The sequence below is a fragment of the Pristis pectinata genome, chromosome 23 (genome assembly GCF_009764475.1).
Source record: "Pristis pectinata isolate sPriPec2 chromosome 23, sPriPec2.1.pri, whole genome shotgun sequence".
NCBI lineage: Eukaryota > Metazoa > Chordata > Chondrichthyes > Rhinopristiformes > Pristidae > Pristis > Pristis pectinata.
In genome coordinates, this window is record NC_067427.1 from 26,415,600 (window position 1) to 26,442,116 (window position 26,517).

The following is a 26,517-nucleotide window of genomic DNA, read 5'->3' on the forward strand; positions in this document are numbered from 1 at the left end:
TCCTGCCTCACTCTGTGAGGGGCCCACATTAACTATTACTCATCTTTTCCTTGTTACAGATTTAAAAACTTTTACAGTCTGTTTTTATGTTCACCCTCATGGTCTGCTTTCCCCTTTTTGTCCTCCTTTGCTCCAACCTGAAATCTTTGTCATCCTCAACTTACTGCTCTTTTTAGCAACTCGAAGCCTTTTCTTCTGATATAATATTTTCTATATCTTCACGTTATAAAATAAGGAGCCGTTCGGCCCATTTAGTCTATCCCGACTCTCAGAGCAATCTCAGTAACCCCGCCCTTGGTTCGTTGTGCCTCTAAATTCTGAATTTATACTGGGCTCTGCATTATCACGATTGCTTGGGGCAGATTTGTTTTGTGACTTGCTGTATACAGTAACTCCATGCATAGGTGTTCCGTAACTTTTATATCTCCTGTTTATTCTGGTTCATTCCCCATCACTGAATCCTGAGTACTGAGTGTCTTGCTGCATACAAGTTTGAAATGCATCCTGTTCCCATTGAAGGAACTCCATTCTCCCACCTCCAATACCTCATCCCTGGGCACACGTTCACACAAATTCAAGCCCCTCATTATTACTTTAAATCACTTTCCCAAATTCTTCCTTTGCCTTTCTTCCGTCAGTTGGTGGTTGATGCTTTACACTATTTTTGCAAGTGATTTTTATTGTCTTTCCACTTTATCCACTGATTTTATTCCTAACTTATTGAGAGATGAGCACTCGTTATTCTGCAGTCTGTTCGTAGTCTCCGACAAATGCAACCATCCTCCCTTGAATATGTTATCCCCACTAGTGTGAATTCTACAGACAGAAGAGACTGGAGCAGAAACGAACTGCTGCAGGAACTCAGTGGGTCGGGCGGCATCTGTGGAGGGAAATGGACAGTCGACATTTCGGGTTGAGATCCTTCACCCGGACTGAACGATAGAGGGGAGGTGGCCGGTACAAAGAGGTGAGGGGAAGGGGTGGAGAAAGAGTTGTCAAGTGATGGGTGGATCCAGGTGAGGAGGAGTGACAGGCAGATGGAGGAGGGGAGGGTGGGGACAGTGACAGAGGCTGGGAGGCGATGGGTGGAGGAGACAAAGGGCTGCAGATGGTGAAATCTGGTGGGAGAGGAAGATGGAGCACGGAACCAAATAAAGGAGGCGGAGAGGGCGGATGGGACCCAGTGGGAGGAGTGTGAGGGTGACGGGCAGATGGATTGGGTGGAGGAGGGGAGAGGAATTGAGTGACGAGGGGCTGGGGTGGGTGTAGGAAGAACTGTAGATCAGGAGAAGAGAGAAAGAATACTCAGCAGGTGCACCAACGCTTCGATAATCCAGATTGTGTCTGATCCCAGCTGCTGGTTTATTAATGGGCAGGGTACTGCAGAACCATATTAATGGTGGTTTATTATTAACCATGTTTTAACACTCCTGTTCCTAGATTCCTAGTTCCCTGCTCTTTTATGGTCTCCTTAAGCCTGTTCGCCTGTAACATTGCAGCTACTTCAATTTCTTACAGATCCCCCAAACTCAGTCTCTCTACCCCAAGCAGTTCACCCTGGGACACTGCTCTTATTCCGGCTGCACTTGAGTCTGTCCTGTAGCATCCCCCCACCCCACCCCCACACCCATGCCCCCACACACCCTCCCACCCCACCCACCCCCATAACCATCCCCACACCCCCTACCACCCACCCCATACCCATCCCCCAGCCCCCCACACCCCCCTCCCACCCACCCCATACCCATCCCCCCACCCCCCTCCCACCCACCCCATACCCATCCCCCCACCCCCCTCCCACCCCCCATACCCATCCACCCCAACCCACCCCCATAACCATCCCCACACCCCCTACCACCCACCCCATACCCATCCCCCAGCCCCCCACACCCCCCTCCCTCCCACCCACCCACCCCACCCCACCTACCCACCCCACCTCCCACTCACCCCCCACACCCCCAGGACAGAGGTGAAGAGGTTTCGAGGACAGGCACACTCACCGCGTCTCTCCCGAGCCCAGGAAGCCGCAGAGGGTCAGCAGGAGCTGCCGGCTGCTCGGATACCCCAGGAAAGATCGGACCAGCTTCTCCTTGTCCCGGTGCAGCCCCAGAACCAGGGTCTGCACCGTCTGCCGCACCTGCTTGCGGTCCGCAGACAGCAGCTGGGGGAAGCAGGCGCTCCCGTCCGCACCGCTGTGTTCCCACATGCCGGGAACACTCTCTCCCTGGAGCTCACACCTCCCGGGACTGAAGCGACAGGATCCGGACGTGTCACCGAGCACTAGCTCTGACAGCCGGCACCACCGCTCGTATCTCAGACGGTGACCGGTGCGTGTCGAACCCACCCCCTTGTGTCCGACAACAGTGAAAGATGTCCCTGAATGTCCAATCAGCCTCGGGCAGCTGGAGAAGAGGTGGGGAACCCCTTCCCCCGCTTAAATCAGGTGCAACTGGGAAACTGCTGCTTTGGGACAGGTTCTGGGCTGTTCACAGAGAGATCCAAATCTCAGCCAGGAGGAAATGTTGGTACAATTGCAGTAAGGTTCTTCTGCCACAGGAGAGGGAGGGGCGGGGTCAGGCGAGGAAGCTCCTTAAATATTTACAATATGGGATTGGGGTAGCACCCTAGGGAGCCACACGGTGTGGCATCGATGCTTTTTTTTATATATAAAGAGGTAACACTAATGGTTAATCCGTACACGAATGTAAAGGTTTGCACTGTTTTATTGTTTTATATGGTTTGTCTTTTATGATGAATAAAGTTTATTCTGAAATTAAAAAAATTATGAACATCCAACTTCAGCCCACAGTGTCTGCGCCGAGAATGAATTAAACTAAATCTCTTCTGACTGCACATGATGCATATCCCTCTGATTCCTTGCATATTCTTGTGTCTAACAACCTCTCAAATGCCACCATGTCATCTGCTGCTACCGCTCTCCCCGGCAGCCGATTCCAGGCACTCGGGTCACTGTGTAAAAAAACTTGCCCGCAACTTTCCCCCTCTCACCCTAAGGGCACGCCCTCTAGTATTAGACATTTTGACCTTGAGGAAAAAGATCCTGACTGCCTCTCATAATTTTATAAACATATTAGGACCTCCCTCAGCCTTCAATGCACCAGAGAGAACAACACCAGTTTGTCCAACCTCTCATAATTCATACCCTCTAAACCTCTTTTGTACGTTCTCCAAAGGCTCCACATCCTTGCTGTGATGGGGCCACCAGAACCGCACACAATTATGCGTCATCCTTGGCCTCCATTCCAGGCAGGATTCGGCATTTTAAACATAGGCTCAGAGACCCTCTGTGGGTTGAACGCACGCACTCCACAGAAGCGGCCTGTTTAGAGTCATAGAGTCAACCAGCACAGAACCGGGCACTTTGGCACACTACGCCCATGCTAACCATTGTATTTAACTATAATGATCCCACTTACCCACATTTGATCCAGTCTCCTATACCCTGGCTATTCAAGTGCTTGTCTCAATGCGAGAGTCTCTGCCTCCACTGCCTCCACAGCATTGTGGTCCAGACTCCAACCACCCTCTGGGTGAAAACATTCCCCTTCAGATCCCATCTAAACTTCCTACCTCTCCAGCTATACCTATGCCATCTTGTTTTAGACACCCCCACCAGGAGAGTAAGATTCTTACTATTCACCTTACCCAACACCCTCAGTTTTGTCTATCTCTGTCAGGCCATTCCTCAGCCTCCTCTGCTCCAGGGAAAACACCCCCAGCCTGTCCAATCTTTCCTTCAAACTGAAATGCTCCAATCCAGGCAACAACCTGCTGTAAACAAAAACGAGCTGCTGAAGGAACTCAGTGGGTCAGGCAGCATCCATAGAGGGAAATGGACAGTCGACATTTCGGGTCGAGGCCTTTTATCAATCCATATGATTTGGCATGTCACCAAATACTCTGACAAACTTCTACAGATGCACTGTTGAAAGTATTCTGACTGGTTGCATCATGGTCTGGTACAGCAATTCCAATGCACAGGAATGCAAGAGGCTGCAGAGAGTAGTGGACACAGTCTGGTCCATCACAGGCATGGCCCTCACCACCTCAAGAAGGCAGCATCTATCATCAAGGATCCCCACCATCTGGGTCATGCCTTCTTCTCACTGCTACAGGAGGTACAGCAGCCTGAAGTCTCACACCACCAGGTTCAGGAACAGCTACTTTCCTACAATGATCAGGCTCTTGAACCAACCTGCACAACCCTAATCCTGCGTTAGTAACAGAACACAATAGACCACCTCTTGCACTACCATGGATTTGGTTCTGTGGGTTTTTTTTGCATTAATGCCTTATTTTGCACAATCTTTTTTTCACTGTTGTATAGTTTATGTACAACTTATGTTCTTTGTTGTCTGAATCTATGTGTCTGTGATGCTGCTGCAAGCAAGTTTTTCATTGTACCTGTACCTCACCGTAGTTGTGCACATGACAATAAACTCAACTCGACTTGAAACATCAAACATCCATTTCCCTGCACAAGCATTGCCTAATCTCCTCGAGCAGCTCAGTGTTTTTGCTCCAGATTCCAGCATCTGCAGTCTTTTGTGTCTCCAACATCCTGGTGAATCTCCTCTGCACCTTCTCCAGTGCAATCGCATTCTTCCTATTGTGCAGTGACTGGATCTGCACACAGTACTCCAGCTGTGGCCTAACCAATGGTTTCCCCAATGCAGAGGAGACCACATTGTGAGCACCAGATGAAGTAAACTAGACTGGAAGAGGTGCGAGTGAATCACCGCTTCACCTGGAAGGAGCGATTGGGTCCCAGGATGGTGGGACGGGATAAACGGGCAGGTGTTGCATCTTCCACAGTTGCATGGAGAAGTGCAGTGACAAAAGGAAATGTTGGTGGAGATGGAAGAGTGGACGGGGACCATAGAGGGAACAGCCCTTTGAAATGGTTGATGATTTTCCACCTTGCGGAACATCTCCATTCAGTCTGCAGGGATGACCCTAAGCTTCCAGTTGCCTGTCATTTTCATTCTCCACCGCATTCTCACTCTGACCTCTCCTTTCTTTGGCCTCCTACATTGTTCCAACCATGCCCAGCATAGTTTAAATATAAAATTTAAATTTTTTTTAAATTTTACTTACAGCGTGGTAACAGGCCCTTCCAGCCCAACGAGGCCGCGCCGCCCATTTTAAACCCAAATTAACCTACCCGTACGCCTTTGCAATGTGGGAGGAAACCGGAGCACCCGGAGGAAACCCACGCAGACGCGGGAGAACGCACAAACTCCTTACAGACAGCGACGGGAATCGAACCCCAATCGCTGGCGCTGTAATAGCGTCGCGCTAACCGCAACGAACAACATCTCATCTTCCATCTGGGCACCTTGCAGCCTTCAGAGTTCAATGCTAAATTCAACAATTTCAGGTAAATGGCAATTTTTTTCTCTGTCTCCATCTGGTTGCTGGATATTTCCACTTCAATGTGTTCCTTTGTTTCTTTTCTATTCTGTCTTCATCTGTCAGAAGTAATTGCTACAGGCTGTTTCTGGGTAACATATGGGTTTCATTTTTACAGACATACATTATTGTCGACTCAGTCGGAAAATGCACAAAAATCTCTCGATCTAGTAACCCTGCTTCCATAGTGTGGTAATGAATGGCATCAAAAGCACATAAGACTGGAAAGAAAGAACAATTACTAAAAGTGGAGATAGAGTGGAAACTAGTTATGCCATTCACAGGAATAAACGTATGTACATATGTCGAACTTTTTAATGTAACGATACGATGGGAGCTCGTTTATATGTGCAGGTGTCCGTAAATCAGGTGTTCGGAACCCAGGGATGACTTGTACTTTAACCAATTTGTCCTGCGGACTGTCACAGCCACCACCTCTGTTACATCCACTCCTCTCCCTTCCTGTAACTTAAAACATGCTTGTTTTCCCACTTCTGATGATCATTGACCTAAAGTGTCAACTTTGTTTCTCTCTCCCTGGGTGCTGCCTGACCTGCTGAGTGCTTTCGTGTTTTCAGATTTTGTTTTGACCTCACCTAGCGTCTTGTGATCCAATGCCAAGGCTTCCCTGAAGTAGATATTGGGGTTCCGAACTGCAAATTCTAAAGGGTCAATACCCGCAAAAGGGAGCAACAAAACAAATGGCTGGAGGAAACCAGCGGGTCGAGCAGCATCTGTGGGGGGAAAGGAAGTGTCGACATTTCGGGTCAAGACCCTCCATCAGTTCCTCTCCCTCCCTCCCCCCACCCACCCCCACAGAAGTTGCTCAACCCGCTGAGTTCCTCTCGCACTTTCTTTGTTGCTCCGGATTCCAGTATCTGCATTCTCTTGTGTCTCCTGAAAAAGGATGCAGAGCAACATATTTAAAACCAAAAAACTGCATAGGCTGGAAATCTGAAATTAAAATTAAAAATGCTGGAAAGACTCAGCAGATCAGGCAGCAAGGAGAGACAGATATAGGGTCCAATATTGTGATGAATGGCCTTTAATCAGAACTGGAAGAAGTTAGAAATCAAACATATTTTAAGTTGCAGTGAAGGGAAGGAGAGAACAAAGAAAATATACTGAATGATTACAGATACATTAGGGACATTTAAGAGACTTTTAGATAGCCACATGAAAGACAGAAAAATGGAGGGTTATGTGGGAGGGAAGGGTAGTGTAGCGGTTAGTGTAACGCTTTACAGTGCCAGCGACCCCGGTTCAATTCTGGCTACTGTCTGTAAGGAGTCTGTACGTTCTCCCTGTGTCTGCGTGGGTTTCCTCCCGGTGCTCTGGTTTCCTCCCACATTCCAAAGACATACGGGTTAGGAAGTTGTGGGCATGCTATGTTGGCGCCGCAAGTGTGGCGACACTTGCGAGCTGCCCCCAAAACACTAAGCAAAAAAGATGCATTTCACTGTGTGTTTCGATGTACATGTGACTAATAAAGATAGCTTTAATATTATCCTAGATCTTAGAGCAGGATAAAATGTCGGCACAACATTGTGGGCTGAAGGGCCTGTACTGTGCTATCATGTTCTATGTGATAGGGGCGCTCAGTGCAATACATTGGCTTTCACAGGGGCCCACATTATATTGGTGAGGTGCCTCATTATTAAAAAAAATATTTCATTCTCATCCAACACCTCTGCTCAGGCTATGATTCTAACCCTCTGTTTTAACAAACGATAGTCACACTAACTAATGAAGGTGCAGCCACACAAGAACAAAAGAAAATAGGAGCAGGAGTAGGCCACCCAGGCCCTTTCAAACCTGCCTGCCATTCAATATGATAATGGCTGATCCTTGCTGGCCTCAACTCCTCCTCTGTCCCAATTCCCCAAACTTTTAAAATGTTATCCATCTCCATCTTAAATATTTCTAACGGTCTGGCTTCCGCAACCCTCAGGGGCAGAGAATTGTAGAAATTCACCACTCAATGCAGGGTTGTGACCCAAAACAAGGTGTACGAGGTGGTAAGAGGCATAGATCGAGTGGACAGTCAAAGACTTTTTCCCAGTGCGACAATGGCTAGCATGAGAGGACATAATTTTAAGGTGATTGGAGGAAGGTATGAGGAGGATGTCAGGGGTAAGTTTTTCATACAGAAAGTGGTGGGTGCGTGGAACGCATTGCCGACAGAGGTGGTGGAGGCAGATACATTAGGGACATTTAAGAGACTCTTAGATAGACATATGAATGATAGAAAAATAGGGGGCTATGTGGGAGGGAAGGGTTAGATAGATCTTAGAGCAGGATAAAATGTCGGCACGACATTGTGGGCCGAAGGGCCTGTACTGTGCTGTAGTGTTCCATGTAATTCCTTTCCCCCCCACAGAGGCAGCTGGACCCACTGAGTTCCTCCAGCAGATTGTTTGTTGCTCCAGATTCCAGCATCTGCAGCCTCTGGAATTGGACTAGCTGGACTAGAACGACACACAGACTTCACAGGACTGTTGGCAGGCCCAGATCTGTGTTCCAACATCACACATTCCTGTTTATATCAGAGGAATTACAAAACGTCCCTGTTTGTACTACTCCCAATACAGTAGATGGTGCTGTAAAGTAAAATGCTCGGACTTTCCTGCGAAGAACTCCTCCCTCAGTTTACTTCCTCCTTGACTCATGAGGAGCAGTCTGACAGGTCGTTGAAAGCGGCCCCACTGGTTGCTGGCACAGCGCCTGGCGTAGGGACCCCGCGGTGACGGGGACGCGGAGCAGCATTTGCCACTACCGGCGCAAGGACCCCGCGGCGTCAGGGACCCGGAGCCACCGGCTGCTGATACAGTGAGTAACAAAGAGGTAGTCAAGGTCCCGCTGGGAGCAGAGCAGTGAGACAACTCACTGTATAAATAGCTGTAGAATTTAATCATAGTGTTTACAGTAACGACCCATAATATTTACCATGCGTCCGCCCATTTCAGCGGTCTACCTGCAACCTGCTGACATCTGGTGTTACTTTCTACATGATTCACCGTGTTGCCAACCTTTGCATTGAACATTATGCTCCACTTTATATACAGCGGGAAAGGCAATAATCCTGACACAGGAACCCGCTGCCCCCTCTCCCACTCACCACAAACACACCGTTATTGGCAACTGTGAAATATCCGCACGTTCAACCCCGTTATGATCCTTTGGGTTAGCCTGGCGTTTCTTCAAGCGTCCATCCAGCTGGCCTTTGCAAACCCGAACTGACCCCGTTTCTGCCACCTTTGCGGACAGTGAGTTCCACATCAGGTATCTATAACCCGGCCCCGTCTCTCTTTTAAACCTACCTCTCTGACCCGCGTGTTAGATACTGTGCGTTATGTGCCTCACTGTGTGCACATTTAGTTTGATGATGCTCCGACAAAGTGCCTTGGGAGGTTGCACTAATTTTAAAGATGCTGTATAAATAGTTGCTATAGAATTTATTTACACTGTGGTTACAGTAATTACTCACAATATTTACCCCTTGTCCGCCCATTTCAACAGTCTGCCTGCAACCTGTTGACATCTTCAATATGTGCCGTGTTGCCAATTTTTGCATCAACTCCAAGCTTGAACATTATACTCCAGATGTTCACTTCCAGCGTTATACACAGCGGGAAAAGCAATGGTCCCGACACCAACTTCAGAGGGACCCGCTACCTCCCTCCCGCATACCCACCTCCAGTCATAGAGTCACACAGCAGGGAATCAGGCCCTTCGGCCCAACTGGTCCATGCTGACCAAGATTCCCATCTAAGCTAGTCCCATTTGCCCACACCCCTCCACTCTCTGCCTCACTACCCCTTCAATGTGCTTACATTTGTTGAGTAAATCTGTTTTGCTGCACCATCAAATTTAAGGCAATTATTACAGAGTTTGCTTATTGTGTTTATTACCGAGTGCCACTGCATTTGTTATTGATGCATTACGTCGTTGTAACATTTTCTCTTCCTTCTCCTGCACCAAGCATCTACCTGTTGGAAGCACTTGTAAATAATATCCATAACGTCTTGAGCCATATTACACCAAAACAGGCCCTTCAGCCCATCATGTCCATGCTGACCATCGACACTAATCTCATTCATCAGCATTTTGTCCATAGAAGACGATGGTGATTCATGGGCTCGTCCAGATAAATGTTGTGAGAGGAGCTGCCTTTACAGGCAGAGCGTTTCAGATTGCAGCCGCCCTCTGGGTGAAAATAATTTCCTCAGATACCCTCTAATCCTCTTCACCTTAAACCTATACCCTCCGGTTATATACACATCCATTATGGGGTAAGTTCCCTACCTTATCTCTGACCCCCATAATTCTGTACACCTCTCTCGGGTCCACCTCAACCTCCTGCACTGCAGGGAACACAAACCCAGCTTGCCTAGTATCTCCTCATAATTGAAATGTTCCATCACAGGCAACATCTAGGTGCATCTCTTCTGCACCCTCTCTGGTGCAATCACTACCTTCCTATAGTGTGGTGACCAGAACTGTACACAGTACTCCAGCTGTGGCCTAACTAAAGTTTGACAGTGTTACGCTAACCCTACTTGTGCTGGCACATTTAAGAATCTTTGGGCTTGTGCACCAAGTTCCCTCTGCTCCTCAGTATGCCCTGGAGCCCTACCATTCATAATGTATGTCCTATCCTTATCTTAACTTGCAAAGTGCACCACCTCACACTTAAGACACAAGATATTCTGCAGATGTTGGAATCTGGAGCAACACACAAAGTGCTGGAGGAACTCAGCAGGCCAGGCAGCATCTATGGAGGGAAATAAACAGTCGACGTTTCGGGCTGAGATCCTTCATCAGGACTGGAAAGGAAGAGGGCAGAAGCCAGAAAAAGAAGGTGGGGGGGAGGGGGAGGAGCACACGCAGGCAGGGGATAGGGGAGATCAAGTGATAGGTGAGTTCAGGTGAGAGGGGGAAGGTAGGTGGGGGGGGGGGGGATGTAATAAGCTGAGAGGTGATAGGTAGAAGAGCCAAAGAGCTGAAGAAGAAGCAATCCGGTAGGAGAGGGCAGTGGACTGTGGAATAAAGGGTGAAGGAGGGGAGGAGAGGAGATGGGCAGGTCATCAAGGTGGGGAAAGGGAGCCACAGGAATAAGGGAAGAGGAAGGAGTGGGGGGGGGGGGGGGAGAGAAAAAGAAGGGGAGGGGTTACCGGAAGTTAGAGAAATCGATGTTGAGGCCATCAGGTTGGAGACTCCCAAGGCAGAATATGAGGTGTTGTTTCTCCAACCTACGTCTGGCCTCAGTTCTACCTGCCAATACTCCATCCAGCTCACCAGCAATTGTTCTGTAACCTACGACTACCCTCCTCACTATCAACAGCACTGCCAGTTTTCACATCATCTTCAAACTTACTAATCATTCCTCCCACATTCACATCCAAGTATTCATGTACATAAAGAAATACTAAGGGTCCCAACACCCATCCCTCTGGTCACAGGGTCCAGGTCACTAAAGCAACCCTCCACCATCACCCTCGGACACCTGTTATCACTGTTACTGACCTACTTCTGTCAGCCCATTCCACGACATCCTCAAATACTTTAACCAAGTTAGTCAGGTGCAATTTGTCTCTAGCGAATGTCAGTGGCAGTCCCTCATCGTTCCATGCTTTAGCAAGTAAGCATTAATTTTGGCCTTGCCAATATTATCTGCCCTTTTACCATTAATATAATTAGAATGTGTACAATGTGCTGGAATGAAACGTACCTTGATATATATGCTATGTTAGTAATGAATGCAGATTGCCACAGATAATATGTTAGTATTCAATGCACACTTCATACCAGTGTGTTATTTATTAGTATTTACTGAACACTTCACTTATCATTGTTAATATTTAAAACAATTCCACTATTAGTATTTACCACACAAATACAGTAGACAAATTTTAGTACTTACTGCATTTTACAGCATGTACTATGCTAATAATTTAATGCTTTTTAATTTAATGCTTCAATGCTTTTAGTATTTACTAAATATTAAAACGTGCTTTATCTGTGAGTACTTACCATATATTACTCAATTTCAGAGATGACGTGAGAGCGACTGCTCTTGACATCAAGGCAGCATTTGACCCAGTATGGCAACAAGGGTCTTCAGTAAAACTGAAGTCAATGGGCAATAAGGGGAAAACACTCTAATAGTTGGAGTCATTCCTTGCACAAAGGTTATGGCTCTTTGCGGTCAAACATCCAAGCCTAAGAACCCTTCAGGATTTCGTCAGGGTAGTGTCCTACACCCAACCGTCCTCAGCTGCTTCATCAATGACCTTCCTTCTGAAGGTCAAAAGTGGGGACGTTCACTGATGATCGCACAATGTCCAATTCCATGCAGAACTCCTCAGCAAATGATGCAACCCAAGACCTGGACAACATTCAGGCATGAGCTGATGATTGGTAATTAACTTTTACATCAGAAAACTGACCATCTCCTACAAGGGGGAGTCTAACGACCTACCCTTGATATCCAATGGCATTATCATTCCTGAGATCCTTCACTATCAAAACATTTTACAAACCAGAAACTCCACGGGACCAGTCTCATAAACACCGTGGCTACAAGAGCAGGTCAGAGGCTGAGCATCCTATGATGACTGACTCATCTCCTGACACCCCAGAGCCCTTCCACTAACTACAAGGCACAAGCCAGGACTGTGATGGAATTCTCCCCACTTTCCTGGATGAGTGCAACTCAAGAGGTTTGACATCATCCAGGACAAAGCACCCCGTTTGATTGGTACCCCACCCACAACCCGAAAAAATCATTCCCTCCGCCACTGGCGTACACAGTGACTGCAGTGTGTAACATTTTCAAAATGCACTGCAGTTACTCCGTTAGGTGACTCTGAGAGTCTCTTGCAAATATGCACCATCTACCACCAAGGAGAAGGACAGTAGGTACATGGGAGTATCACCACACCCTACACCAGCCTGACTTGGAAATATACTGTCATTCCTTCACTGCCATCTTCTCAGGGGTAATTAGTGATTGGCAATAAATGGTGGTCTTTCCAAAGGTGCCCACATCCCAGAACATGAAGAAATAAAAATAAACAAGTACTGTGGATTTATTTATTCCACCATGAGCTCAGTGTTGTTACAGTAGTATCTGTATTGCATTGCAGGGTCCACTGTGCGTTAGTGTTTCAGTATGACTGTCCTGACCATGCTTTATCATGTTTGCAGGGTTTTTTCAGTAAACTCAGTTGCTGGAAGATGGCTAATCAGGAGTGCCTCCCTACTGTCAGATGCTTCCACATCCACAGTCTCCCTCAGAGTCAGCAGAGATACCTTTGTTATACCTGCCCTGGCCCACATAACTTCAATCTCTGGTAAGACCATGAGAGACAAGGTTATTATAATCAAAGGAATAATTGGCAATGCTGCAGATTCTAGGGCCCAGCCACCATTCACACATTCTACAATGCAGTTCATCACTGTGAAGTCACAGTATAACTTCAGAATCAGCTTCTACTCCGGTATCGCTCATGATGTGAGTTAGACCCCATGCATTGTGTCACTCTATTCCAGTTTCAAGTGAGATTTAAGGATTTAAGAGTTAGACCCCACGCATTGTGTCACTCTGTTCTAGTTTCAAGTGAGATTTAGTTCTTGTGATTGCCTCTTGAATTTTCAGATACTTTGATAAAGTTAAAAGATTAATGTTTTTTTAAAACCAGACTATGGTTCTAATATTTACCTTAGTAATAATTAGCAGTTTTAAAAGTAAAAGTCCAATAACTCTCTAATACCTTAACTAATTCTCAACTTACAAGAAGCATCAGTGATTATAAACCTGAGTACATCCAGTACTCATAATCTCAGTAGCCCAAGGTACAGAAAGCAGACAGTGGTGGTGAACAGTTTCCCACATAAGAGGGAAGCTTACATCAGGGTCTCCAAGGGTCAGTTATACATGAATTAGAAGCAGGAGTAAGCCACTCAGCCCCTTCAAGCCTGCTGTGCCACTTAATAAGACCATGACTGATCCAATCAAAGCATTCCTGTGTACCCACAGCCACCTTTCATACCCTTGCTTATCAATGATCTTTCTAACCCACCTTAACAATATTCAAAGAATCTGCTTCCACAGCCTTTGGAGGAACAGAGTCCAAAATCCCGTCACCCTCTGAGAGGAAAAAAAAACCTCATCTCTAGCTTAAAAGGGTTTTTAAACACTGACTCCCTGGTTCTAGATTCTCCCACAAGAGGAAATATCATCTTCACATCCACCCTATCAAGACCCCTCAGGATTTTGGACATTTCAATTGTCCCTTCTCACCCTTCTCACCTCCAGCAGATACAAGCCTGGACTTGGATACCATCCTTTCCTCATAAAACATCCTGCCCATTCCGGGCATTAGTCAATCAAACCTTCTCTGAACTGCTTCCATCACATTGACACATTAAATAAGGTGACTGGTACTCCAGATATGGTCTCACCAATGCCTTATATAACCTCCCTACTTTTGCATCCAAGTCCTATTCCAATAATCAGTAGCATTATGTAGATTTCCTAATTACCTGCAATACCTACATACTAGCCCATTATGAATCATGCACCAGGATACCCAGCACCCTCTGTACCTCAGAGCTCCACAATCTCTCAACATTTAGTCAATATGCTTTTTCACTTTCTCCTGCCAAACTGGACGATTTCCATCTGCCAGTCTCTTAACCTATCTATAGTCCTTAAACCCTCTTTTCAACTTACTTTCCAACCTATCTTTATGTCATCAGCAAACTCAATGACCATACCTTCACTGTCTTATCCAAGTCACTCACACATTAAACAAAACGTATAAAGTTAAAGGTCCAATGCTGATCCCAGTGGCACATTACATCCCGCCAGCCTGAAAAGGACCCATTTAAACCCACTCTCTGTTTCCTGTTCGCCAGCCAATCTTCTATCCCTGTCAATGTTACCTTCTACACCATGAGCTTGTAATGACCACAATAATCTTTGATGTGGCACCTTAGCTATCATGTGCCTTTTGGAAATGTTAGTACATCCACTGATACTCCTTCACAGACAGCTCATGAATGCCAATAAATGAGTTGCTATTCCTTTCCCAAGCCATGCTGACTGCCTGATTACCTTGAATTTTTCTAACTGCTTTACTATAATGTCTTTTATAATAGCTATGTGGATGTTAGGCTAACTGGCCTGTTGTTCCCTGTTTTCTGTTGCCCTTCCTTTTCGAATAAAGGAGTTACATTCGCTATTTTCCAATCTCGTGGAACCTTCCCTGAATTAGGGAAAATTAAAACCAACAAGACCATGTTAGACAAATGGCCGTCCTTTCACTGCCTCCTCATTGGTCCTGATTCCACTCTCACAACCGTAAACTATCAACAGGTTTCTATGTATATTAACTACTAACGTGCTGGAGAGGTCAATATCTATCCCCATGGATCACTTTCCTTTCTAAGCTCTGGATTGCTTCTAATATTTCCTCCCCTCCCATCTTTTATAAGATATCTTTATGAGACACATGTACATCGAAACACACAGTGAAATACATCTTTTGCGTAGAGTGTTCTGGGGGCAGCCTGCAAGTGTCGCCACGCTTCCGGCGCCAACATAGCATGCCCACAACTTCCTAACCCGTACGTCTTTGGAATGTGGGAGGAAACCGGAGCACCCGGAGGAAACCCACGCAGACATGGGGAGAACGTACAAACTCTTTACAGACAGCGGCGGGAATTGAACCCGGGTCGCTGGCGCTGTAATAGCGTGACGCTAACCGCTACACTACCGTGCCGGTTCTCAATCTCTCTTTCATCCACCTCCTTCTTTAGTAGGGTTGTGCAGGAAAATTGGGTTTGAATATGGGTGGAAAAGAAAGCCATTCAGGCCATCAAGTCCCTGCCAGCTCCTTGAAACTCCCATTCCCCCTCTCTTTCCTCCCCTCTGTTGACTCCTCCCCATCTTCAGTTCCATACAGCCACTGAGAAATGTATTTGTTCATATAAGTTGATATATTTATGGTATTTGAAGGAGATTCTTCACAACTGAAGATTGACACTCTAATCTGGACCCGAAATGAGAACCCTGAGTGGAAGGGACTCTACTGTGCTCCACACTTCTTCCAAGTCTGTTGTCTCATTTCACTTTTACATACGTGACTCTGTAATATCAAGTACTGACACAACTGTGCACCTTTCCTTCTCAGTGTTACCAATGTTGTGGATGTTTGGAGCACAGCTTTCAGCCAGCAAAAGCTGGAGGAGCATGTAAGTAGCAATGGCTAATCGTTCTAATGTTGGAGAGCTATGAAGGAAAGCTTAAGTAGATGCTGATCTGCTACTGACTGCCAGCCATATATTTGGTAATGGTGTACCATTAACAATATCATTCCCTGTTCCTGCTAGCAACCTGTTGTCAAACTATTTGGATTTGCTTTTGTCTCAAGGTTGCCCTCGAGTTCTCTGTAAATTATCACCCTGTAGTTCAAGCCTATGTCCACTAGATGGCCCGAGGAGCAGGTCAGTGAAGTCTCACCACCAATAAAAACACAACGTGGTCAATTGACTGCAGGTAATATTGGCTCGAATCCAGATATGTTGAAAGATTTACGGATGGGATGCTCACATTGCATCATGAGGTACAGTTACTGGACTAGTAATCCAGAGGCTTGTTCCAGAGACCTGATGACTTCCCAAAGTGATAATTTAAGATATCTTTATTTTCACTAGTCACATGTACATCGAAACACACAATAAAATACATCTTTTTGCGTGGAGTGTTCAGGGGGCAGCCCGCAAGTGTTGCCACATTTCCCGCGCCAACATAGCATGCCCACAGCTTCCTAACCCGTATGTCTTTGGAACGTGGGAGGAAACTGGAGCACCCGGAGGAAACCCGTGCAGTCACGGGGAGAACGTACAAACTCTTTACAAACAGCGGCTGGAATTGAACGCGGATCGCTGGTGCTGTAATAGCGTTACGCTAACCACTACACTACTGTGTCTTACTACACACAAAAAGAGGCCATTCAGTCCATAAGTCCCAGCAAAGCAACTCCATCAGTCCCATTCCTCCATATTTTTCTGTACTCCTACAACTATCGTCCATCCATACTGCTTTGATTTTGTGTTGACACTTAATTTTTCTACTACGGGATCATTTACAATGGCTAATCAGCCTACCAGCTTGTCTATGGGCCATAGAAGGGAACTGGAGCACCCGGAGGAAACCCACGACCTCACAGAGGGAACATGCAAACTTCACAGAGACAGCACTGAAGGTCAGGATCAGACCTTCAGTGCTGTCTCACTGCTCACCCCAGCACTCACTGCTGCACTACTACTGGTGAATTTAAATTAAATTAATTCAAAACATCTAGAATAAAATGGTTGAAAAAACTAAATCCTATTTGCCTCACTCATGTCCTTTAAGAACAAAATGGACAATCTAGCCTATCTGTGACTCCACTCCCAAAGTAATGTTGCTGATGCCTAACTTCCCAACAAGCCACTTGGTCCATGCATTTCAGGATGGGACTAGACGTAGCAATAATCTTACACGTAGTCCTGGATGGAGTGGACGTGGAGGGGATGTTTCCATTCATAGGAGAGTCTGGGATCTGAGGGCACAGTCTCAGAATAAAGGGATGTCCCTTTAAATCTGAGATCAGGAGGAATTTCTTCAGCCAGAGGGTGGTGAATCTGTGGAATTTGTTGTCGCAGGGGGCTGTGGAGGCCAAGTCATTGGGTATATTTAAGGCGAAGATGGATTGGTGGAGAAACAAAGGACTGCAGATGCTGGAATCTAGATGAAAAACATGATGATGCTGGAGGAACTCAGCAGGCCAGGCAACATCCGTGGAGAAAAGAAGACGGTCAATGTTTTGGGTCAGGACCCTTGTTCAGGACTGAAGATAGGAAAAGGGGAAGCCCAATATAGAGGAGGGAAAAGCAGAGCAGTGATAGGCGGGCAAAACAGGGGTGGTGGGGTGGGCACAAGGTGGTGATAGGTAGATGCAGGTAAGAGATAGTGATAGGCAGGTGCGGGGGAGGAGGGGAGAGCAGATCCACTGGGGGATCTGTAAAAGGTAAGAAGAGAGAGGGAAAAGAGGCTAAGAAAGGGAAGAAGAGAAGCATAGTGAGGGGGGGGTGGTTTTGGGGAAGGGGGTGGGGATTACCTAAAGTGGGAGAATTCAATGTTCATGCCATTAGGCTGCAAGGTTCCATGATGGAAAACGAGGTGCTCTTCCTCCAGTTTGCACTTGGAATTCTCCTGGCAGTGGAGGAGGCCGAGGACTGACATATCAGTGACAGTGTGGGAGGCGGAGTTAGATTGATTGGTTCTTGATTGGTAAGGGGGTTAAAGGTTACGGGGAGAAGGCGGGAAGATGGGGTTGGAAAGATCAGCCATAATTGAATGGCAGACCAGACTCGATGGACTGAATGGCCTCATTCTGCTCCTATATGGTCTTATGCAGAATGAATACCCTGTAAATGATGCGCATTTCCTATAACACTCCTTTTGACGTGCATTATTTAAGTTTTGCTGATACTAATTCTAATTTCATTAAAAGCAACTCACCACAATCGATGGCAATGGCACAGTAAGTGAAAGAACAGTAGGGTGCCTGTGTTTGAAAACTGGCCCCTGCCCACTTGCAGTGTTATACTGTTACCCACATAGGCAAACTCTGTGGACCAAATAAAGAATCTGCCCTGGGGCTTGCCCCAGAAGAGAACAGAAACAAATGGGCAGGAGTGGATGGTGGATGCTCCAGCTGTGAACAAATGTGGGCCTGATACAGGATGTCTTGCAACCGTCCTTTCAGCAGGGCCTGCCTTCTACTCAGTTTCTCCCTCTAGTGATAAGGCAGAGTTTGGCAACCTGTAATTAAGTGAGCTCGGGCCAGTGTTCAAGTTAATACAATGGACAGTTGAGGCTCTCACTTTTATCCATAAGTATATTATTATCTTAGCTTAGTGGTGTTTACCCTCCACAGGAGTTTCTCTCAGTCAACATATCTCTTCAACTGTGATGGGTGTTGACTGAGGGGGCAATGTGGCTAATCTGATCCTGTAGCTTTAAGAGTACACCTGATGGATGATGCCTATGACATGCTTTATCATCTTACCTTGACAACCTAACAGTGGCCTGCCTCCCAAATCAATGTTCAATTCATCTTCACTATGGTGTGATTATTGACTCCTCTGTCGTACTGTTATTAAGGTCCAAAAAAAAAATTTTTGTTTCCTTTTTTATTACAGATGTCTGCACATGGGATAATAACCGTTGAAGAATACCATACAAAAACCAGGTGTGTACCCATTGATCCTTAGGAAACAGATAGATCCAAGGGCAATCTAGGAAAGGGTGTAGATCCTTCATCCGATGTGCCTGTCCTTCCATTTAGCTGGATCATTTGATCTGCACCTCTTGACTCTACATTCCTTGAAACTTAAACAAAGATCTATCAAACTCAAAAGCTCCAATTCTCCCAGCATCCACAGCCTTCTGGGGTGGTGGGGGGGAGAAAGAGTTCCAGATTTTCACAGCCCACAACCCAGGATTGGGTCAGGAATGTGAGTGCATTTGTGCTTGGAGTCAGGGTCCAGGGTGCCTCTATGTTTCAACTTGCTTCGACACGATGAAACTTCCAAGTGAAACTTACATGGAAGTTGTTATATCTGTGGAGGTGTTGACCGCAAGGCATCATTCCAGCCTTTGTGTCATTGCCAGAAGTATCTGTGTTCTTTTGTTATCCATGGGAAGTCTGTGTCCCTATCACCGGAAGCGTGGCAACACTTGCGGGCTGCCCCCAGAACACTCTACTCAAAAGATGCATTTCACTGTGTGTTTCAATGTACATGTGACTAATAAAGATCTTATCTTGTCTTATCTTATCCCTTAGAACTAACCAGGACTTAGTGTATTTGAAAGGTCTTGTAATTATGGAGAAAGTCAGTGGGGAACTGAAAGGCTGGGTCCATACGTGTCACATCAGTGAGAAAAACCAAGCGTGCTGTTGCAAGTGATCACAATGAATCACCCTTCAGACCTGGAAAGATAAGGGTTGGACGTTACAGATCCCATTACACTAACTCTTCCCGTCGTTCCCACAGAGAAGCTTTCCTGAAGGCTGCAGTCAGCCTCACCATCCTGGACAACACAATCATACTCAAACTTAACCAGGATGACCAGGACCTCACCTTTGACCTCTACAAGTTGCCCATTTCTGAGGCGAAAACAGAGCTTCAGTCTGTGATGTTCCATTTGGTGGATCAAGTGCATGACCTGCAAAAGCAAGTAAAAGGTACAGGGGTGTGGTGGGGTGGGAAATGGGTGGTCAGTAGTTGTGGGGAAGGGGATGGAAAAGGAGAAGGCTATAAACACTCCTGTATTTGGAGGGAGGGGGGTGGAGGTGGAGGCGATTGTTTTGGTCAGTTGGTCAGCCCCTTGGTATTTTGGAACAGAAAAAAAAACTCATATCAGCATGGAAAATGCACTTACATTTTGAACTACATTTTCCTAATAAACCATGATTGTGATAGTGATGGTCCTGGTGCATGAAGTTTCTCCGTTGAATTGCTAACGTTATCTGTAGTTACCTTTGCTGTGGCTTTTAATGTTCCTTGCACTTTGAACTTTGCATAGAGGTCAGGAGATGGATTGTTTCCTAGATCCTGTCCCTAATCTTTATTAACAGCAAGGGGGAGGTTTGGAGGAGTACGACCCTAATTTTTTCCTTGCTCCAATCTGCTGTGCCATGTGGCAACAAGCGTGAAGGAAGGACTTATATTTCTTAAGTATTTTGATAGTCTTGGGATATCCGAATTCGCAAAGAGTTAAAGGTCTGGATCTACTGCCAGCATTGAACCATCATCACTCACAGCTGACTTACATGGCAAGTACAGGCTTTCCCAGTTCTATTAATGTGAATGTGCCTCCAAAGGCCATCCTAATCATAAATGGTGTGGCCCTACAAGGCAACAGGGATGTGTGCAAATGCAATGCCAGAACAACCCACATCTTTGAAGCAGCAACAAAGAACATTAGGATCTGGTTCAGCCATCCTGCTGCAACTTAGCCCACTGTCAAATCTGATGAGGACTTTGAATGTTTCTGACTGTTCCTGATAGTCAGAAACATTATTAAAAATAATTATTAAAAAAATGAAAGAATAAAAATCGTTACACAGTAAACACTTAAAATAACTTTTAAACAATTAAAACATTTGTTTAAGCAAAGTCAATTAATTAAAATATGTAAATTCCCTTGGCCATCACAACTGTTGCTCTTCATTGAATTGAATGGACTCTGAAGCTGCACCAGGTCTAACCTGATAAAAGTTTTTTAAGAGCTACTTCAAGAATACAATATGGGTTAACTTTCCTTCCTAATGAGCTGGTCATTTTAACCCTGTTGCTAAGTCATTCTACCTGCTGATTTGAGTGACCATAATTGCTTGGAGGTCCTGGTGATGACTCTTTCCTGTGCAAATAATGGAGGCCATTCCTTGCTATCACACTGTGGGAAAGGGACCTGAGGAACACTGAAGGTGATACTTCAAAACTATACTTTTTCCCTTCAGCATTTGAAGAAAGCACTGCCTTAAACCTGGGGAAGATGATGCAGAGAACTCAAAGGATGTTCCTAACAGGTGAGATGTCATGGTGGGAGTATCTTCACTGATCCTGATCAAGCCATGCATTTTGAGCATTTTCAGATTGCTTTCCTATTCTCTTTACAGCAAGGGAAGAGGCCACTTGGCCCATCAAGTCTGCCCCCAACTCTCAGAGTGATCCCATCCTTCTCATTCTCCTGCTTATTTTCCTGCAGCCCATTCTCTTTCAGATGCTCATTAACACTCCCCCTTTTTCTCCTACCACCTGCCCACATTAAGGGAACTTACAGCGGCCAATTAACCTACCAACCAGCACGTCCTTGGGAGGTGAGAGAGAACTCAAACAGTCACAGGAACAAAATGCACGCTCTGCACAGACAGCACCAGGGGTCAGGATTGAAATGCCCAGTTGATGGAGCCATGAGGCGGCAGCATTACCGGATGAGCCACCATACTGCTCCATCTGAGAACCTCCTGGAACCTTTCCCATTTACCATTGCCTGTTTAATTCAGCCACACAGGCTCAGTGATTGACAAGCTGAATGTAAGTAGGTAGAAGGAGGTTTGCATGGTATAGTAGGATTGGAGGGGGGTCCCTGGTTTCTTTACCACCACCATTGTGGCAATTTGATATCATCTGATTTAAAAATTATTTCCTCACTTGCTCTGTGGAGGTATTGCCTGTTCAGTGAGGAACAGTCACACGGATAGAATGTCCTGCGGTAACCAACACAGAAGGCCCATTCTGATGTTGGGGCCTTTACTTATGCTTTTTACAACCTTGGTAGCCAATTTATGCACAGCAAGATCCCATTAAAGCAGTAATATAATAATGCCCATATTAACGGGGATACCCGCAAGAACTCATCCCTGCTTCTCTTTGAATAAGGCCCTGGCACCTTTTACATTCATCTGATGGGGTTTACAGGTCTCAATTTAACATCCCACTGGCAGCATCTATGACAATACAGCACTCCCTCAGTCACATGCTCAACTGGAAGTACTGCAAGAGTCCTACCATGCACACAAACACACACACACAACCAAAAAGCAATAGGAGCAGGAGTAGGCCAACTGTTCCCTCAAGCCTGCCCCACCATTCAATGTGATCATGGGTGATCTTCCCCAGACCTCAACGCCTCTTAATGCGCCAGTTCCCCATACGCCCTTAATTCCCTGATTTTTCAAATATTTTCTACCTCCTCATTAAATACTTCCAATGATCTGCAGTTCTCCGGGATAGTGAATTCCAGAGATTCATCTCATTTGATACCACACAAACACACACACCCACACATCCCTTGCATCCTCCCACACACAGATTTACCACCCCCCTACACTCACACCATCTTCACACACACGCACGCGCACACACATGCGCGCACGCGCACACACACACGCCCACACACACACACACACACGCCCACACACACTTCCTGCTCTGATAATCTCCTTCTCTGCTCCTTAGCCGAATTTGATTCCAAGATGAAGAACAACGAACCTGGATCTTCACCAGTGGCCAGGAAGAGACTTGTAGGAGAGTCCCTGATAAATCCGGGCAGGAAGAGGTAACTGACCAGCTCCATTAGTTATGCTCCTCAGATCTCTCCAGCATTTAGGCCAATCGTCAATTGGCTAAAGAGGAGCCAGGACAGGTGAACGAAAGATTGTCCAGTTGGGCGCCAGACCATTGAAAAGGAGGGGAGTGCAGTGGAGAGCTGGAGGCATTTACAGTGGGAATTCCCGACCTCAGGGTCTGGGCAGCAGCTGGAACACTGGCCAATGGTGCAGCAAGGGAAGGGAAGCACAACTAAAACTGAAGGAGGGCAGTGGGAGATAACAGAGACAGGGAGGGGGTGACATGAAAGCCGAGCATTCTTTTGTCCTGCTACAAATATTTAGCTTTTAAAGGTGCTGTACAATTGTAGATATTTGTTGTACTGGCACAGGATGCCTTTCCTTTGCACCCTGTATCAGTACTCGGCACACTAGGGAAATCAGTTAAGACCAGGGCTGCATCTCAGTCTGTTGCAGGTTGCAGGGGAGAGAGCCAGAAGAGTTGGCTTGTGGATTGTTACTTGGGTTTAGAGGCAAGGGTCGACTGCCAGTGAGTGGTGTATGGTGGGGGAGAAGGCATGATGTAAATTCTTCATTTCATGAATTACTTTTTGCTGAAACTGGATTGTGTAACATACAAACAAGTGATGCTCTGTGATCTGATTTCTATACATGCCTCTTTCTGGACCATCCCTTTATGTATGTTACCTGCCCCCTGACATTTTTTAGCTTCTTTCAGGCCGTGCACTTGCGAGTACGCAAGTCCATTGACGCTTTGTGCAGATCCAGTGTTGTACTCTCTGTGTAATGGATGCAAACCATCACTTCTCTTTTCTTCAGGACTAAAGCTCCCACTGGAGTGAGCTTTGAAGACAACAGCCTTGATGAGAATGAATGAAGCTCCCACTGAGTTCAAAATGAATTGGATTCAAAATGAATTGGATGGAGATATTTATTATTAAGTGTACTCTACCATAACTTATTTTTATTATTTCATACAATGATCTTGACTTAAAGAGAAATACTGCCTGTGCTTGTTTAACAATACATGATGGGCTATTTTATAAGGAATTTTAAATTAACAGTCGAAAGCTTAAATTATTTTTTCACAGCATGCAGTTGCTCTGTTCTATAAGCATGGGAGACAGATTCACACAGGGGTTTGAGGTAAGTTTTGTCAATAGCGAAAAATAGGTGGTACTGGATGACAGGGCTGGTGGAGCAGTGGGAGTGGGAGAGCAAGAGGTGGGGGGGGGGGGTGGTGGGAGGGAGACGGGATGGTCGATCTAACCCCAGTCATGACACAAATGACACTTCAAGCGAGCCACAGGACTGAGGCCCCAACTGCCTACTTAGGGAGCTGTAAAAGATCTCAAGGAGCAAGTTAAAGAACAGAACAATGCTTTCAATGGCCTCACCATCAATCCAGCCTTTATCTAACCCAGCAAAAGACATAAACTGGGTACTTATCTCATTGTTGAAAGGAAAGCCCTGTGTTCGCTGCAGTTGAGTCACATGACCAAGGGGTTCCTGCCTTTGGCACCTCTTGGATAACGTGTTCTCTACTCTCATTGCCACCTAGGAAGTAGGAGGGAGGTAAAGTCAACATAAATCCCTGGGGACCTCACCCCTTCACTTCATCTGTCCATACTCGCACCCTCCCCACCCCAACCTGGTGCCTCCCCCCAATCCCTCCATTGTACAGTCCTGACACCAGCCCTTCTGATACGCAGCTGGCCTCCCAACCCCACCCTCTCTGATGTGCAACTGGTGTCGCAACCCTTCCAAAGAACAGCTCCATCTGGTGTAACATACAGCAGTTTCCCGACACCCACCCCATCCAAAGTTCAACAGCTCTCCTGCCCCAACCCTCTCCAGTGTGCAGCGGTTTCCTGACACACCCCTTCGATTGTACAGTTGGTTCCCAATCTATCTGCGCCCCTTCCCCAAACACTTGATCCTCCCACACATGAAGTCCAGCTGCCTAATCTCTCTCCTCCCGACCCAAGTACAATGCTGCTTGGCATCCAGGACTGCTGGCAATGGCTTAGTTGCTCCAAGAGTATGAAAGTGGGCAACATCCATTTTAATGGGACAAAGACCAAATGGGTATCCATGACACGAAACGTCCAACTGAATTTCACAATCAGCATTTACAATACATTGGAATTTCAAGGCATACAGCAATGCAAGTTGTTGAAGACAGGCCTTACTCCATAAAACTCCATTAATCCAGCATATTTGGGACTTTGCTGTTGCCTGCCTGGCAGACTTTATCGGACATAGAGTGGTAAGGGGATATAGCACAGAAGCAGGTTCTTTGGCCCATTGAGTCCGCACCTACCATCAACCATCCATTTCACTAAATCCTATGTTAATCCCATTTTATTCTCCCACATTCTCTTCAACTCCCCCCAGATTCTACCACTCATCTACACCCTTCTGGTAATTTACAGTGGCCAATTAACCTACCAACCCACCAATCTCTGGGATGTGGGAAGAAACTGGAGCATCTGGAGAAACCCACACGGTCACAGGGAGAACATGCAAACTCCGCGCAGACAGCACCCGAGGTCAGGATTGAACCTGGGCCTCTGGCGCTGTGAGGCAGCCGATCTACCAGCTGCAACAATTGGACGTTATAACAATTAATATTCCAACACACTTTTAACTCACGTACTTTAAGATGTTACACAGTACAGTAGTATGATATATTTCCCAGCGAAATCCACTAAATTTGAAGGAAGCATGGGAGACAGAACTAGGTGAGTATAAAGGGAGTGCGGGAACCAAGTACCTGGTGTGTAGAGGGGACACAGGAATGGGGTCCAGTGTTTTGGAGAGAGCACAGAAAGGGGGGGGGGGGGGGGGAAGGGATAGGAGGGAGTGCAGGAACAGGGGCCAGTACGTTGGAGGGAGCTTGGGAGTTTAATGGGAGTGCAAGAACCAGGTGCCCGGTGTGTTGGCACAGTACCATAGCGGTTAGCATAACGCTATTTACAGCGCCAGTGACCCAGGTTCAATTCCGGCCACTCTCTGTAAGGAGTTTGTACGTTCTCCCCGTTTCTGCGTGGCTTTCCTCCGGGTGCTCCGGTTTCCATCCCACATTCCAAAGACGTACGGGTTAGGAAGTTGTGGGCATGCTATGTTGGCACCGGAAGCATGGCGACACTTGTGGGCTGCCCCAGAACGCTCTACACAGAAGATGCATTTCACTTGTGTGTTCGATGTACATGTGACTGATAAGAAATCTTTATCAAGGAACCAGCGCTCAGTCAGCCAGAGCTGATCCATTAGGATTTCTGAACAAAGGAATAGCAGACTATCAGAGTTTCCCTGTATTTGCAAATTCTTTTAAAATTTGGCTGCTCAATTTCAACCTCTTTGTACTTCTTAAATTAAATGTTATGAATTGGCTGAGGGAATCACAATATTTGCAATATATCCAGGAGCAATGGTTGGAATTGTACATCACGGCCTGTTAATAAAAATGGCAATTTGTTATAATTTGAGGAAAATTGTTGACGTGAACATTTCTCTGTCTTCCTGCCACAATGAAGCAGTTAAAACATAACAGTCAGCTTCACACAGCTGCAGAAACCAACACCAGTTCATCTGAACTCACTTCATACTTTTCAGACAGGAAGCATAATATTCGGTGGGCGAGGCATGGATGAAGTTGTACCTCAGCTCTTGGGATGATGCTGAACATCTGCAGGATGCGTTATACAACATAGAACAGGACAGTACAGGAACAGGCCCTTCAGCCCACGATGTTGTGCTGAACTAAATGATTGTAAAGTCCTACATCACGTTTGGCAGCTGGGTGGGAGGTAGAACAAATGACTGCAGATGGTTTCTAAGCCTCCGTTGTAGCAACAGTCTTCTGTTAGTTGGAGAACAAAGTGGGATA

General features: G+C 46.2%; 2 protein-coding genes across 2 annotated transcripts in view; one reads left to right on the forward strand and one right to left on the reverse strand.

The window, feature by feature from the left end:
• The window catches only part of LOC127582160 (titin-like), a 65,002-nt gene extending 62,618 nt beyond the window's left edge, over nt 1–2,384 (reverse strand). Inside the window, exon 1 of the mRNA XM_052037220.1 lies at nt 2,001–2,384. Coding sequence (XP_051893180.1) covers nt 2,001–2,206 — 206 coding nt within the window. The 5' untranslated portion in view covers nt 2,207–2,384. The remainder of the gene's footprint in view (nt 1–2,000) is intronic.
• A 5,727-nt stretch (nt 2,385–8,111) lies between these two features.
• paxx (PAXX non-homologous end joining factor) lies at nt 8,112–23,859 on the forward strand. The gene is made up of 8 exons (XM_052037149.1): nt 8,112–8,262; nt 12,643–12,788; nt 15,633–15,693; nt 18,691–18,740; nt 19,546–19,736; nt 21,015–21,083; nt 22,516–22,615; nt 23,445–23,859. Exons 2-8 carry the CDS (start codon nt 12,673–12,675, stop codon nt 23,500–23,502), a joined length of 645 nt encoding a protein of 214 aa, XP_051893109.1. The 5' UTR covers nt 8,112–8,262; nt 12,643–12,672; the 3' UTR covers nt 23,503–23,859.
• Nucleotides 23,860–26,517: the final 2,658 nt, after the last annotated feature.